The sequence below is a fragment of the Lissotriton vulgaris genome, unplaced genomic scaffold, assembly GCF_964263255.1.
Source record: "Lissotriton vulgaris unplaced genomic scaffold, aLisVul1.2 SCAFFOLD_1744, whole genome shotgun sequence".
NCBI classification, from domain to species: Eukaryota; Metazoa; Chordata; class Amphibia; order Caudata; family Salamandridae; genus Lissotriton; species Lissotriton vulgaris.
This window is the reverse complement of record NW_028251127.1, coordinates 270,972-287,338: the sequence shown is the minus strand read 5'-3', so window position 1 is coordinate 287,338 and position 16,367 is coordinate 270,972. Positions and strand designations below refer to the sequence as shown.

The following is a 16,367-nucleotide window of genomic DNA, read 5'->3' as shown; positions in this document are numbered from 1 at the left end:
CTCAGTATATCTTTCGAGCTTGAACCGGCAAGAAGAATTTTCTTCAGTTTCCGTCTGGACTCATGTTCGCGTGGGCGTCTCTTTTACTTCCACCTAGCACAGAACAGGGCAGTACGTCAGCCCACTTCAGCCATTGGCTAACATCCCTGAGTGAGGGCATCCTGCTCTTTCATAAAGTACATATCCGTCCACAAAGAAGTTCCCTTCAGAACCAGGAGCTACTGTGACAATAATATACTTTTGGTTTTATCCAATCCTTTTTATCTCATTGGTAGGGGGGACCCGTAGCTCCCCCAAAAATAACGTTTTACAAAAGCCACGGCAAAAAAAAAAAAACATTGGCAAAGATAAAACGGCAACAGCCAAAGTATGACCTATTGGTTTTGCTATGTTCTCTATATTAAACCCATTCATTTAAAAATATTTTCGCCAATAAACAGGTAAGTGAAAAATATGTACATCTGCTCAAAAGGTCTCCGAATCAATGCTTCAAAAATGCAAGTTGTATTTTTCTATTGAATTTAAACACGAGCCTTACAACTCCAATTCTATTAAAAAAGATTGTCTCAAAATGATGCATTTTTAACTACAAAGGTGGCCACTTATGTTATTGAAAGTACTTTTATTAGCTGTCCCCATCAAGCCTATAAAATTCAGATTAACCAGAACGTTTTCACAATATAAAAACAAAAAGGTACACCTAAAAGCAAATCCCTAACAGGTTAAAATATATGAGTCAACATAGAGAAATTGAATTTAGAGGCATCGCAGATCAAAACGAGGGCTGCTGTTTCTTGAAAAATATAGAGGAAAAGTAAAAACAGGTTAATTAACCCGGTTGGAAGCTTGAGGAGCTAAAATGCCAGCTTCTGAGTTTTTGTATTCAGCAGAAATGCACACACTAATGTACACAAGATCGGAATAGATTACAAATGTTCCTTTCACAGTTATCAAATGACCGGATATGACGCGTGACATCATGCGCCGGTCTTGGCTTTTTAACCAAATACCACGTTGCATAATATGGCCCTTTTAGTTTCACTTTTAACATTGGGGACTATGGGCTCCAGAATGCGCAGTGCTGAAACAAAACATAAAACCAGCAAACACAGCAGAAGAGAAGTACCTGGTCCCATGTGGGCGGTTACAAGCTCCCGGTCAGAGCAGCAGGGCTTTAACTGAAGAGACTGAAATAGCAGTGGGAGCAAGAGAGGGGGCATGGAGGAGGGAGGGAATTACAAGGAACACAATCTCGGTGTTTGAATGCACAACATCCCGCCTTGTGTTGCTGCACGGCGCTCTTCGCTGCTGGCAAGCACATGGAAAAGCATCAGGGCTTGATATTTCCCTACATTATACAAAGGAAACAAAACCTTATTAAGGCAAGGTACATGGCTGACATTCAAAAAGGGGCCAATACTGACGGTGCAGAGACACAGGAAGAGTGGCGGGAAGGGGGAACACGAAGATAGACAGGCATGGAGTATATCTGACATCCAACCAGAGGCAAGCGTTGAGGGAGGCAGGAAGTGGTACTTTATTTTTATAAATAAAAGAAGTGAACAGAGACACAGCAAAATGTAGGGAACAACTTGAGGTGGACGGAGTGCCAACACTTATTTAAGAGAGGGGGCACTCGCCCTTAGCTTGAGGCAGAAAGAGGTTTAAATATGTCATCCCTAAAGGAAAGTAAGACTTCAAGTCCTAGCATGCAGTTCATGAGATAATTTGAATAGAGCTTTGGCAGCTGCTGGTAATCACAGCGCATCTTGCAGCTGCTCGCACAGCGGCCGTTAATGGAGACATATGTCCCGCAACTGGACCGGACCCCACTGGGGGCTTACTTTAACCTGCTCCGAGTCGTGCTGGCAATGGCAACACAGCTGCTCACACCGCAGTAAATGAACCTACGACCGGACCAACTCCACTAGCTGCTAAGAGAAATTATGAAAATGTCACAGCTGGCAATCTGAAACCTTGGCAGCTATGTACTCAGGACAGTGCTGGCAATGGCGGTAAAAGATCCCGCGACGAGACCCGACTCCACTAGCGCTGGGAGCGGATTGAAATTTTGAAAATGTCACAGCTGGCAGTTTGAAACCTTGACAGCTATGTAGTAAGAAGGCATCCGATGGCTGGGGAGCTGTGAGTTTTAGGTGAAGGGTTCGCTGGGTCGCGGCTCCCAGGATGTCGGAACTGAGAGTATGGCAGACTGAGAAGCTGTGGCGCTGGCAAGGCTCTGAGGCAGTGGTGGCTGCCCTGGAGTAGAGAGGGGAGCTACGACCCCATGTGCATAGACAGGGATGATGCCCTACATATGTTTGAAAGTGTTTATTTCAACCGCCTAGTTGCTTAGCTCATGTTCTAAGCTAGTTGCTTAGAACATGAGTAATAATAACCACATATAAAATAATTAGTACAGCACTAATGTATGTTACTAGCAGCAAAAATAATATAAACATTTGTAACAAGAATGGAATGTTCCTAGGAGCTTAGGCAACTTCTATGTGCTACACTACAAGAGTTTGGAGTAGCTAACGTGCCTCTAGAGCAGCCAGCGGCCCGGCAAGCCTTCCTTGGCGCCCTGCGGACCTTGCTGACATTGTACCAGTGTTTTACATTTTTTTTTTAAAGATTGTCTGCAGCAGCACGACTCTGAGAGACTCTGCTGCTCTGTGGGGGCCCGGCGATTCTAGCAATAGCCAGAGTAAAGCTGCAGGGGCCTAAGAAGAGGTGAAATACAACAAAGCCTCATTAACATGCAAATGGTCCTTTAAAGACCTATGAAGTGCACGGGTGCGGCTGTGTGTGTGTGTGCAGGGTGAGATAACAGAGGGAGTGAGAGGGAGGGAAAGGAGGGAGACGGAGAGGGAGTGAGAGGGAGGAAGACGGAGAGGGAGTGAGAGGGAGTGAGACAGAGAGGGAGTGAGAGGGAGGGAGTGAGAGGGAGGGAGTGAGAGGGAGGGAGACAGAGAGGGAGTGAGAGGGAGACAGAGAGGGAGTGAGAGGGAGACAGAGAGGGAGGGAGAGGGAGGGAGACAGAGAGGGAGTGAATGAGAACGAGGGAGGGCATGAGAGGGAGGGAAAGGGAGTGAGACAGAGAGGGAGGGAAAGGGAGGGAGACGGAGTGGGAGTGAGAGGGAGTGAAAGGGAGGGAGACATAGAGGGTGTGAGAGGGAGTGAAAGGGAGGGAGAGGAAGTGAGAGGAAGTGAGAGGGAGTGAGAGGGAGGGAGAGGAAGTGAGAGGGAGACCGAGAGAGAGGGAATGGGAGTGAGAGGGAGGGAAAGGGAGGGAGACGGAGAGGGAGGGAAAGGGGGGGAGGGAGGGAAATGGAAGGGGAGTGAGAAGGAGGGAGTGAGAGGGAGGGAGTGAGAGGGAGTAAAAGGGAGGGAGTGAGAGGGTGTGAGAGAGAGGGAAAGGGAGGGAAATGTAGGGAGACAGAGAGGGAAAGGGAGGGAGATGGAGAGGGAGTGAGAGGGAGATGGAGAGAGAGGGAGAGGGAGATGGAGAGGGAGGGAAAGGGAGGGAAATGGAGGAATAGGGAAGGAGAGGGAGTGAGAGGGAGGGAAAGGGAGGTAGGCAGAGAGGGGGTGAGAGGGAGGGAAAGGGAGTGAAAGGGAGGGAAAGGGAGGGAGACTGAGAGGGAGGGAAAGGGAGTGAGAGGGAGGGAAAGGGAGGGAGATGGAGAGGGAGTGAGAGGGAGGGAAAGGGAGTGAGAGGGAGGGAAAGGGAGACAGAGTGAGGGAAACAGTGAGGGAGACAGAGAAAGAGGGAGACAGAGAAAGAGGGAGACAGGGAAAGAGGGAGAGAGAGGGGGAGAGAGTGGGTGAGAGGAAGGGAGTGAGACAGTCAGAGTGAGTGAGACAGAGGGAGACAGGGAGAGAGGGAGGAAGAAAAAGCTACATAGAGGGAGGGAGACAGAGAGAGAGAAAGAGAGAGAGAGAGAGATGTGGGTATGCCGGGTCTGGTGGCTCAGTGGACGAAGGCGTCCTCTGCAGGGACCTGTGATCAACCTCGTGGTCAATGTTTTTTTGTTGCTCTAGCCCCGCCTCTACCCCCACTGACCCCGCCCCCACCGGTGCGGACTTCGGACACAACCCAAACTGTAAATTTGGCCCCCGAGAGAAAATTTGTGAGTACCCTTGCTCTAGAGTATCTTGGGATTCGGCACACTGCATACCTGTTCACATTGGAGAAGCTGTGACTACCAGACTTAAATTGGAAAGAAAACAAATATCAGCTGGGCTTAGCTCCGCTCCGCTCCGCTCTGGATTGGCTCTCAGGATATGAATGGATGCTGCAGCCGTCTGGCAGGAGCTCTTGCGGTAACCTGGGCAAAGAACTCTCTGATTCTGTGGTCAATTCATGAGGTATATATAGTGTTAACAACAGACGTTTACTCTACATTGGCGGGCTTTCCATCAACCTGAGACATAAATGGGATAAACCAGCATGATGAAAATAGGTAAAACTAGAGTACCAAAATGTCAAACCAGATTACATGTTTATTTTTCTCATTTACTGTCAACCTTGAAAGGTGGATATCATGCAGCTGGTAGCAGACGTATGTCGCCTTGTGTGGTAGCAAAGTTATTTTTTGGATGAATTGACATTTTTACCACTGGGAAAATCTGGATTTTCTTGCCAGACTGGAGCCTGCCATCATGCAATTTTAATAACAAAAGCTTATGGGTTCAACTGAATAGGCTCCTGGCTTCGAATAGATATCGGCAGGATTTTATGCTACACTTTCTCCCATACACATGTTTTACATTCGAATACTCATGATGTAATACATGTTGTTACAATGTGATTCATTCACAACATGTTCCAAGATCCAAATTGTTCATTTTCACCTAGGGAAGTACACTGCGTACTACTAGCGAGCAACGGTTATAAGCTTCTACTCAGTGGCAATTAAATGTGCTCGGTCACTATATAAGACAACACATTGATTTTGTCAGAAAGTGAAACGTGCTGTGCTGTGTTGAAATGCATACGCTAAAACAATGAGCACTAGTACACTGTGGGTTGTCTTTCTAAAATATGAAGAGTATGAGGGGGAGTGTTTGGAAAATTTGCAACATCACAACGTAACTTCAGATCACACATTTTGAAGAGATCAGAGAGTGTAATTTTCCATGTAATCTTTTTCTCCATGTACATTATACAGACAGACATTAAGAAGCTAATAAGGTGATATCTTCAAGCAGCGCCCTGGAACAGACCAATAGCACAGTATTGGATGTTACAAGAAGAAGCAGCGGGCCTGAGCTCCAGGGGTTCCCCTCAGCACAGTACCCTGGCATGAGAGCTCCTGGTTGAGTACAGAGGGGGGCTCTGTGTGTACCTTGCAGGGGGGCCCCCTCAAGTTTTGGTAAGCCACTGCGAGCAGCAAGCAAAACTGATATACTCAGCCCTGCATTTTCTCACATTTTTATTTTTTTTATTTTTATTGGCTTATAAGGTGCCCGAATCACCCCCAAAAGAGCTCCACTTTAAGGAGCTTTCTAATTAGAAGGTATTCTGGGCATTTCCGGAGAAGAATAGGGAGCTGATTCCAATAATAGAGGGCCAAGTGGAAAAATGCTTTCCCACCTAAGCGGGATTTTTTGAATTGCGGGACAAGGAGCAAGGATTTGGCTCATGAGCGTAGAGATCTAGGTGGCTGATACGCTTTTCTGCTAGATAGCCAGGACCTTTACCGTTTAGTGCTTTGTGCACAATGCAGCATATCTTAAATCTGACCAGCTTCCTTATTGGAAGTCAGTGCAAACATTGTAATAGACAGAGAGAAGCTGTTCTGGCAAGAGAGAGAAATGGAAATACCCTGTGTAGGAGGCTTAGTATATGAAAGCATGAGCCCACAGTGATTGTAACTTGCTCTTTCATTGTGCATTTCTAGTCCAGACATATGCCTAGGTTCTCAACCACAGTTTTAGGGACCGGCGTATCGCCGAATTCCGGAGGCCACCATTCTGGATACCAGAGCAGAGGCGCTTCTCCGAATAGCGTGATCTCAGTTTTCCCAGCATTTCGCTGTAGGAAATGATTCCTCATCCAAGTAGCGATGGCAACGCATTGGCTGGACCCTAAGTTATGACATTGTTGAAATAAAGGAATTCAAATACTAAGGAACTTTGTACCCGTACATCTTTTGAGAAGACAATTTAGTGGTGCACCTCTCCACTCTCTTCCATTAGAGATGGCAATCATGCCTTCCGAGAAAGCAGTCTGAGTATTGTGGGAATTGTAGTCAAATGACAGTAAAAGCTGGGTGTCATCAGCATATGAGATTGGTGTGAAGCCCAGCTTTCTAAGGAGTCCAGCTAATGGAGCAACATAAATGTTGACCAGAGTGAGACTATGGCAGGATCCCTAAGGAACTTCTTTGGTCGATTTCATGGTCTGTGATTGGAAATGGTCAAGATTGATGGTCCGAGTCTGAGGAGTGAGAAAGCACAAACTCCACTGAAGGGCTTGTCCCTGGATTCCAATTTATCCAAGTCTGAGTAGGATGTAATGAGAAACAGTGTCGGAAACCGCTGGCAAATCCAGAAGCACTAGTAGTACTGCTTGTCCATTGTCAGGGTAGTGTCTTATTTTGTCAGTGACGGCAATCAGTTTTGACTCAATACTGTGCATTAGCCTAAACCAGACTGAGAGGAGTCAAGGCATCCAGTAGATTCGACATAGAAAGAGATGTTTATGAATATGTTTTTCCAATAACGTACTCAGAAGGGGTAGAAGAGAAATCGGACGATAGTTGGACGATTCCTCCATTGAAACATTAGCTTTCTTTCAGATGGGAACTATTTGTGCAACCTTCCATTCAAGTGGTAACTGGCCCTCTCTTAGTGAAAGATTAAGGATTGAGCAGGTAGATGGAGACAACGGTGTAAAGAGTAACAAGGAAATGTTGGATGGAATAATATCCAAAGGGGAACCCGATTTAACTGTGTACAGCAATGTCCCAACTGTATCAACTGGGAGAGGAGGAAAGCTTTCCAGTGAATGCACATTGGTCAAGGATGGAAGATGGTGGAATGCATTGTCATTCAGAGGGTTCTTGCCTTTAGTGATTTCATCATAAATGAGCTAGATTCTCTACGAAATGATTAGCTATTATATCGCAGAGTTCTTGAGATGGTGCAGCTTCATTGTTGCAGGCATTTGGGTTGGTAAAGGATTTAAGGATTTGGTATAAATCTTTAGGGGCGTTCCCTGCCTGGTTAAAGTGCAACGGAATGTGGGCTCTGTGTGCGTTCTTAAAGTTCTTATTATATTGAGCCAGAGAGGTCTTATACCTTTCTTTATCAATTACATCATGGGTGTGACGCCAACATCTTTCCAAGTTTTTACAAATACATTTTTCCTTCCATAAATCTAGAGAGAACCATGCTGCATGTTGGCATCTGGCTGATTTATGGTAATGTTTAATGCGTAAGACTCCTTTTCATTAGTAGTCGTCTTCTTTGCTTGGGACATTTCTCACATTTTGCCTATTCGGTTTTCTTTAATCTGGGATATTTGGCTTTTTTCACTAATCCACAATTCAGCACTATTTTCTACATTTGTCTATGAGTAAATCACATACAGGCATTACTGGATCCTCTTTGGTTGTCCCTTGGACTTTTCTGGCGATGCTTAAAAATTGTACATTTATTTTGATTTTTCCTTATAGAAATGTAGGCCTTGTGTCATTATATGTTCCTTTGTATTTTTCCACAGCTTCCCCTGAAGAAGGGAATTCTTTCCGAAATGCATTGGGCATGAGGGCATGATCAAGCAATAACGTTTATTTCAACATTTGATTGTTTATGAGTATTGTGACTTTATTACATAATGTATAAAGTGCTTTTCGACTGCATTCACATTGTTTAATAATGCATTTCAATTCATGATTTCGTTCAAACGAAAAACTTATATAAAAGTCTAAATTACAGTAAATTGAAAGTGTGCATCAGTTTCTTGGAATATTGCTGTAAAAACGTTATTGTTAAAATTGTTTGAATTTTTGACATTGTCATCTTAGCCGTGCACCTGGTTTACTGGTGGTTTTCCACCAGCGGTCATTAATGTTTTAATGATGCCAGCTGGTCTTTGGTTGTTTTTACTATGGAGTTGTAGCTGGCCAAACATTCCTCAATATTCCCTGATTCCAGGATAATAGTTGCCGGGAATGTGTTCAAGAAAAGAGTCAGGTGTGTGTTATGCCACTGTCTACGGAGACTGTAGGGGGCCATGGTAGGGACAGAGTTGACCCTGGGTCCCCTAAGTAAATTAAAGAGTGATCTGTCCACAAAATATGTTTCGAGAGTTGGTCAGGATAAGATCTAACGTGCGTCCCGCTGGATGTGTAGGACCCTTGTTGCTCTGTACTAGTCCTAGAGTGGCCATGTTTGCGAGAAACATAAAGGCCTCCTGATTAGAAGTGTTCTCACTGTGTACACTGAAGTCACCTAGTAACAGAAAATGTTTAGTGGAGATAATATGAGGGGCAATTAATTCCATCAGTTGAAGCGAGAAATCTAAAAGGGGACCTGGGGGCTGAAACACAAGGGCACCTTTCCAGCTGTAATGAGGTTAAAAAAAGAATTCTGAAAACCGCCATATCTATTTTATCATTGCAACAATGCTCAAGTGTCGAAACATTAATAATGTCTTTATGGATAATGGCTATCCCTCCACCCACCTTAAACTGTCTATCCAGCCGTTGAATATGGGAGCCATGAAGAAGTGTCACCGCAATAGCGGGAGTGGAGCTAGGTTTGAGCCAGGTTTCAGTCAGAAATGCGATGTCGGGATTCTCAGAAGATAGGTCCCAGATTTCAGTGGCGTGCTTGGGCACAGATCTAACATTGCCCAAACAGCAGAAGATCCCAGGTAGAAGGTGGGTACTAAGACGCTGTAGTCGGCAGCAAACAGATAGGGTTCCAGGTAGAACGTGGACACTAAGGCACCGCAGTCAGCAGCAAGTGTTTGGAGACACAATGGTTTTGCACAAGCCCTATGCAGCCTAAGAGAGCTGCACACTACTTTTAGACATCATTCAATTCAACAGCACAGGCTCGGAGAGTGGTGCATTGAGTTTACACAACTTTTGATGCAACTAAGCAGCTTTGGAGAATGTCACGTTGGTTTTACACAACACCTGACACAATGCTGCAAGCTTCCAATCAAGGTCTCTAAGGAGAATCTACACGTCATATAACAGTTTTTACAAATTACGAGAAACTGCACAAATAAGGCCCTTTCAGGAAACAACAGGAACTCATGAAGAATACATTATTGGAAGAGGTTATACTAGAAGCACTGTGCAGCAGGCGAATAAGAGGCCAAGAATCATAGAGAGACCCTCATGATCCCTAATGCATGAATAAAAAAAGAAAGCATGGCTGTGGTTCTCATTTATAATCCAATAGAAAATTGTACTTTAACGGAATATAAAAATAAATAGGAGCATGTTGGAGGTTGGTGAGAAGAGGACATCAATGTTCCCTTCTCCTTGAAGTGAGGTCAGAACCTCAGGAACCTTCACAACAATGACCGACATATCTGGGGCCGTTGGTGTACATACATCAGACCGTTCACCCTACTTATGGTAGGCATTCTGACCTACTTTCTTCTCTTCAGGAACATTATGAAAAGACAGGCAGTCTCAAACAAAAAAAACTAGGAAAATGACCTGGACTCCCTTGTGGAAAGCTCTCAGTGCAGCAAGCACATAATTTTTTTGTTTTCCAAAAAGCAAACTCTCACTTTAGGAGTAAAGCAAAAGAGTCTGCTGGGCACCGGTGTGAAACATGGCAACGACTCAGCAAACTTTAGGTGCTTTTAGAGGAGCTCCTGTTGCTCCTCTGAAGACACAGGGATAGCCAGGTTGGTGGAGATCGCTAAACATGGGGGACGCTAGTCCAACGGGGTAGTGAAAGTTGGTACACATGCTCCTCTGGCAGACCGTGGGCACATTGTCAAACTATACATGAGGGGGACAGTCTTCAAATATAACTCAAAATAGAAAAATCACTAAAGAAAGACAGGCAGCATTCAGGGTGTGGCAGACAGAGCACTCTATCAAAAATGCAACACTGCATTATACCAGCCAAACCAACGGTCCTCCCACCAGCCCGGTTTAGAGTTGGAGAGACTGTCATCTTTCCACTGGAGATCACATTGGGTCTGTCAATGAAAAACTTCTTCCGAAGGAGAAGGGACTCTCGGAGAAAACCCATCAGGCATTATTAGATAAAGACGCGCTATGTAAGAACCTTCAAATAAAAATGTAAGTCAATGTTGCATGTGACAAATGCATATTTAAATCCCTCCTATGGGAGAATGCTTTCAAGTACTCATCATTCGGTAGCATTTTTATGGATTGTTAACAAGAGGAATGGCACTATACACACATTTTTCGTTTTCCAAAATAAATCTGGTATTTATTGGGTAAAAACTACTGACTTAAGTTCCCAACACAGGAGTGAAGCCCAGATCTCAGTATTACAGGTAGCACTTCTCTCTTCATTAACACAGATGCAGAGGTGGTACCGTCTCAAGCAAAGAACCGCCTCTCCCTCTGAGAGAAGGCACACTGGGGAGAATAGTCCACTCTGATACCACCTGCACCAGACTCCCAGCTGAAAACAGTCATGCTATCGAGATTTGACCCCTCTATTGCCAAATAAACTAGGCTCCTTGCTGACATCACAAACTATCTTTATAGTTTAGAGAAGAAATCACATTTAACATCTCTTTCCATACAATCAGCAGTCAAATACCATGAATTCAAATACATTTTTTGTTTTTATTAAAATCAAAACATATATTTCTTATTAATATGTAAAATCTAGTCATCATTGTGTGCATTTCATAGTCTCATGATTGTTACTGCTGTATCATAATTTAGTTCATGTTAACGTTAAAGTAAATTGAGTTTGATCCTGGTACACACCTCTGTAGTGTGGTTTTTAAAGGCTCTTGGATGTCCATACAAGGGTGGTGTTTGGATGCTTGGTTATTAATACAGATTAATAAACTATTGGGTTTCAAATGTATTATGCCACTAATGGCTGTACAAACCACTGGTTCCTAAATAGAATTTGTTCAGTTTAAAACTTGTTCCTGTTAACGTGAAAGTAAAGTGAGTTTGACTCTGGAGCAAACCCCTGTAGTGTGTTATCTATAGGATGGGTGTGCTGAAGAGCAGGCTTGTTGCTGTTTCTCATTGGATGGGTCGTGGTGGTGGTGATGATGGTCGGCAGCAGGAAGAACTTCCCGGACTCAACGCTTTGTTAAAATGACCTCGGTGGAAAGCTTTAGTTTCTACTATCTTTGGCTACTGAAGATGTATCCTTTCTTCTGATGTGCATATTATATCAGTAAACTCCTTCCTCTACACAAGGCTGGGCTATAAGAACACTATATTTGGCAGCTCCAGCAACACAAGATCTATCTTATTTGTGGTCTGAAGACGTCCCAACTGCATCACAAAGTTTCACTGTTTTCTCACGAGGCAGCACTTTTTATGTCCATTCATTCACCGGCAGAGTTTATAGAACGCAGGTTTCTTTTTGCTTGTAAATACAAACCTCGTTATCATTTGTGTCAAAATTCGGTATCTTTTGAGTTCCTTTACTTCTGAATCCAGATTTATTTTTCAGTGACAAGGTTAAAAAAATGTAAAGCAGGGAGTCAATAGTTCTGGACTCTAAGAGCTGGAACTTTTTACTGCTCAAGATTCAATCTTTACCTAACACTCAACCTTTAAGAAACCTATTCAGAACTAAACTTTTCAACAGCTCTCTCTCCCATCAATAATTTCGCCATCATGCACGGATTCTGTCCTTTCACCAGTTAGGAGATGTTTGGGTGATTCTCTGTAAATAAGAAACATCTAAAATATATTTGTATACAATTAATCTCATTGTGAATCATTTACATAGTCAGTGGTGAGCCAGCAAATTTCCCAAGGGTCCAGCTTGATATTGGACACCTCAGGGGATGTGCCACTATGGTGGGGGCTTTTACATATGCATGTGATGATCAAAATGAGCATCATTTTTCCTGCGTCAGGGCTTCGGAGGTAAACGTTGTGCACTGCAAGCATTAACTCTCAGAGTTACAGGTCACATTTTCCTACTTTGACTTCTTGTGCCTTTGGACGTTGTTCTCTAGCAGCTGTCATTGAACCAGTTGTTGTACAAAATGGGCAAACAATAAAACCAGCTACAAATATTCTCCAGTCTGTGCTTTTTAAACTTCTTCAAGTGTGTTGTGTTTATAGGTTTTATCACTAATCCCTGTAGTAAGCTGAAAATCCTTTCCACAACTACTTCCAAATCCACTGCAATGGTATGGTTTCTCCCCTGTATGTGTTTGCTGATGTCTTTGTAGTATTGATAATCGAATAAAGCTCTTCGCACATTCAGTGCACTTGAATGACCCCCCCCCCCAAGTGTGTTCGCTGCTGGTTTCTTAATGTTGAATGGTCACTAAAACGACTTCCACATTCACTACAGTGGTAGGGTCTTTCACCTGTGTCTATTCGTTGATGTCTTTGTAGGTCTGATAATTGACTAAAGCACTTCACGCACTCACTGCACTTGAATGGCTTTTCCACATTGTGTATCCGTTGATGATTCCTTAATTTTGAAGATTCGTTAAAACTACTTCCACTTTCACTACAATGGAATGGTTTCTACCCTGTGTGCACTCACTGATGTATTTTGAGGTGTGATAAACGACTGAAGTTTTTCACACATTCACTGGTTTCTCCACTGTGTGTGTTCGCTGATGTCTTCGTAGGATTGATAATTGACTAAAGCTCTTCATGCATTCAGAGCAATGGTATGGTTTTTCCCCTGTGTGTGTTCGCTGATGCATTTGGAGGTGTGAAAACAGTCTGAATCTCTTCACACATTCACTGCATTGGAATGGCTTTTCTCCTGTATGTGTCCGCTGATGGTCTTGTAGGTGTGATAACCGACTGAAACTCTTCATACATTCACTACAATGGTATGGTATGGTTTTTCTCCGGTGTGTGTTTGCTGATGTCTTTGAAGAATTGATAACTGACTGAAGCTCTTCACACATTCATTGCAATGGTATGGTTTTTCCCCAGTGTGCGTTCGAATATGTTTTTTTAGGTTTGATGACCCACTAAAGCTCCTCACACATTCACTGCAATGGTATGGTTTTTCCCCAGTGTGTGTTCGATTATGATTTTGTAAGTCTGATGACAGACTAAAGCTCTTCACACATTCACTGCAATGGTATGGTTTTTCCCCTGTGTGTGTTCGCAAATGTGTTCGTAGATTTGATACCTGACTGAATTTCTTCACACATTCATTGCAATGGTATGGTTTTTCCCCTGTGTGTGTTCGCTGATGAACTTGGAGTTGTGATAAATGACTGAATTTCTTCACACATTCATTGCAATGGTATGGTTTTTCCCCTGTGTGTGTTCGTTGATGATCTTTTAGGAGTGCTAACTGACTAAAGTTCATCACACATTCATTGCAATTGCATGTTGCTTCTCCTGTGTGTGTTTGCTGATTGCTCTTTGGTAGTGATGACAAACTAAAGCTCTTGCTGCTTGTGTATGATCTTTCTTTCTTGGTTAGTGTCTCTGGGTCGGGTTCATATTTGTCTGCATCCCATGACTGCGTTTCCTGAAGAGCTAACATGGTTGATAAAGCACTTGTGTTATTCTCACATTCCCTGTATGTGTGTGGTATTTTGGATGCTTGATTTCAGATTTCACAACAAAATAAAAGACTTAACAACTACATATATTATAATTGTGGCAAGTAAAGCTTCTTTGTATGTGGTTATGTTTTTAGATTGTATAAGGGTTGTGCATGCTTACGGGTAAAGATTAGTCTTCCTTCAGGTCGATGCAAATTGGGACAGTCTGTTGTAGATCAGAGACCCTCTCTTTCCTCTACCCTTCAGTTGTCTGGCTCCACCCCATTGTGCTTTTCTCTTGCTGTGGTTTAGCCAGAAATAGTTTACAATAAACCTAGTGCACTGAATGATTGTCGGCTATCTTTACAGGAAACGGAGCAATGCTGTATCCACCTCACACCGATCCAATGATCAAAGCTTGGAGACTTGTTTATACAGGCAGTGGTTAGTTATTGTTATTGTGTTAATTTTCTAGAGGTCATTTCTTCGTCTTGTGGAGGAGCACAGCTCAGACACATAGATCCACTGAATTGCTCTGGACTGCTTCTTCCAGGATCTATCAGTTTATGTTCAGGTTCCTCAGTCTCTGACTGTACAGCTCTTTTCCTGAATATTGGAGCTCATAGTTTTACAGCTTTTTGTAGATTTACACTATTATTTTCATTATTCAGAATCATTTGAGCATTCAAGGCTGGTTTCCTGTTGGATTTAAAGAGATTTATCACTAATTAGAAATGTAAGAGAATGTAAATACACCATATTTTACTATTTGTTAAAGACATCTCTTCTTTACCATTTTTTAAAGTAACCAAGAGATGTTTCACCATACATAGATATTTAACTAAATGTTCTATTGAACATGCCACATCTTAATTCAGAAAAGGAGGTGATAACTTAGTAAAGAAAGGACACTCACGGAGCACCCATTCGCTAGAGGTATTTTTATTTAATTATTTATTTAAAAGGTTTTATATAGCGCTGCTGGACCCGAGAGTATCAGGGCGCTTTACATAGTTAAAAGAAGATAACATAGTAACATTAACAGGAATATAATTGATACAGACTACAGTGTTTTAGTTTAAAGGAAGATTACAAGAAACAATAGAAGAAGAATGAGAGAAAGAAGAAAGGGAGTTGGGTAAGTGAAGGGGTCATGGGAGGGGAGTAGAGGAGGAATTTGGAGGGTAGAGCATAATTAAGGAGGGGGAAAAGCGGTAGGGTAAGAGCGCTTAGAGATAGAAGGGTACTTAGTAGGATTCAGGATAGATAAAAATTAGGGTCCCCAGTGTTTATTGAGGAGAAGTAATTTGAGTCTCTCTTTGAAGAGATGGTAGGAGGGGTTGCAGCAAAGGTCTTTGGGAAGAGAGTTCCAGATCGTAGGGGCATTGCCGGAGAATGCACAAGATTGGGTCTTTTTATATTTGAGTTTAGGAGGGATAAGGACAAGTTAGTTAGTACTTCTCAAGGATCTGGTGCAGCCTGCTTTATGTAGTTTACTTGAAAGGTAGGAGGGGGTGTCTTGGTGAAGTGCTTTGTGTGTAATAAAGGCTATCTTGTATGTGGAGCGGCCTTCAATTGGAAGCCAGTTAAGATTTTTGAGGGCAGGAGAGATGTGGTCAAATTTTCTCCACTCAGCGATCAGTCTAGCTGCTGTGTTGAGGACAGCTTTAATCGGTGCCAGGTGGGCTTTGGGTGTGCCAGCCAGAGTAGCATTCCCGTAGTCAATCTTGGATAGGACAAGAGATTGAACAACGATTTTGAAATCATGGGCAGGAATGAAAGGTTTAATTTTTTTGAGATGGTGCAGGGTGAAGAGAGCACTTTTAGCTGTATTTTTGATGTGGGGGATGAGGGAAAGGTTCTGATCAATACTGATACCCAGGGATTTGATAGAATTAGAGGTGGAGAGGGAGCAATTAAGGGCATAGATGTCCTTAATCCAGATTTGAATGGGGAGGGGATTTTGTTTAGAGGTGAAAAGAATGATTTCGTTTTTTTTTTGATTCAGTTTAAGATGAGTAAGGTGGAACCAGGCTTGAACTTTCAGTAGAGTGTCATTGAGGAGAAGGATGTCATTGTGGGATTTAATCTTGTAGTAAAGTTGTGTGTCGTCGGCATAGAGGTGGTAGCTGATTTTGGCTTGTTTGAGAAGGATAGTGAGGGGTTCCATGAAGAGGTTGAAAAGGGGTGGAGAGAGGATAGACCCTTGGGGTACCCAGAGAGTGATAGGTTTGGGTTTGGATAGACAATGATTGAGCTTAATTTGTTGAGATCTGTTCTGGAGGAAGGATGTGAACCATTTGAGTACATTGCCTTCAAAACCAAATCACTCTTTAAGGGTGGTCAGCAGGGTGGGATGATGTACCGTATCAAAGGCGGCCGAGAGATCAAGGAGGATAAGTAAAGAGGATTCGCCTTTGTCAAGAGAGCGATGAATGTCATCAGTAATATTGAGCATCGCTGTTTCTGTGCTGCATCCCTTCCTAAATCCAGATTGTCGAGTAGATTGAAAGAGGAGATATGATTATCTATCTGGGAAAGGACACATTTTTCAAGGGCTTTAGAGAGGAAAGGAAGGTTGGAGATGGGGCGCAGATTATTCAGATCATTGTGGTCGGCAGTGAGGTTTTTTAAGAATGGGGATATTTGGCCTAGCTGAAGGAAGGCAGGAACGCAACCG

At 43.1% G+C, this 16,367-nt stretch overlaps 1 protein-coding gene across 1 annotated transcript in view; it reads right to left on the bottom strand.

Moving 5' to 3' along the window:
• Nucleotides 1-10,787: 10,787 nt before the first annotated feature.
• The window catches only part of LOC147663018 (uncharacterized), a 49,409-nt gene continuing 43,829 nt past the window's right edge, over nucleotides 10,788-16,367 (bottom strand). The window contains exon 2 of the mRNA XM_086950729.1: nucleotides 10,788-14,386. Coding sequence (XP_086806855.1) covers nucleotides 12,997-13,686 — 690 coding nt within the window. The 5' untranslated portion in view covers nucleotides 13,687-14,386 and the 3' untranslated portion in view covers nucleotides 10,788-12,996. The remainder of the gene's footprint in view (nucleotides 14,387-16,367) is intronic.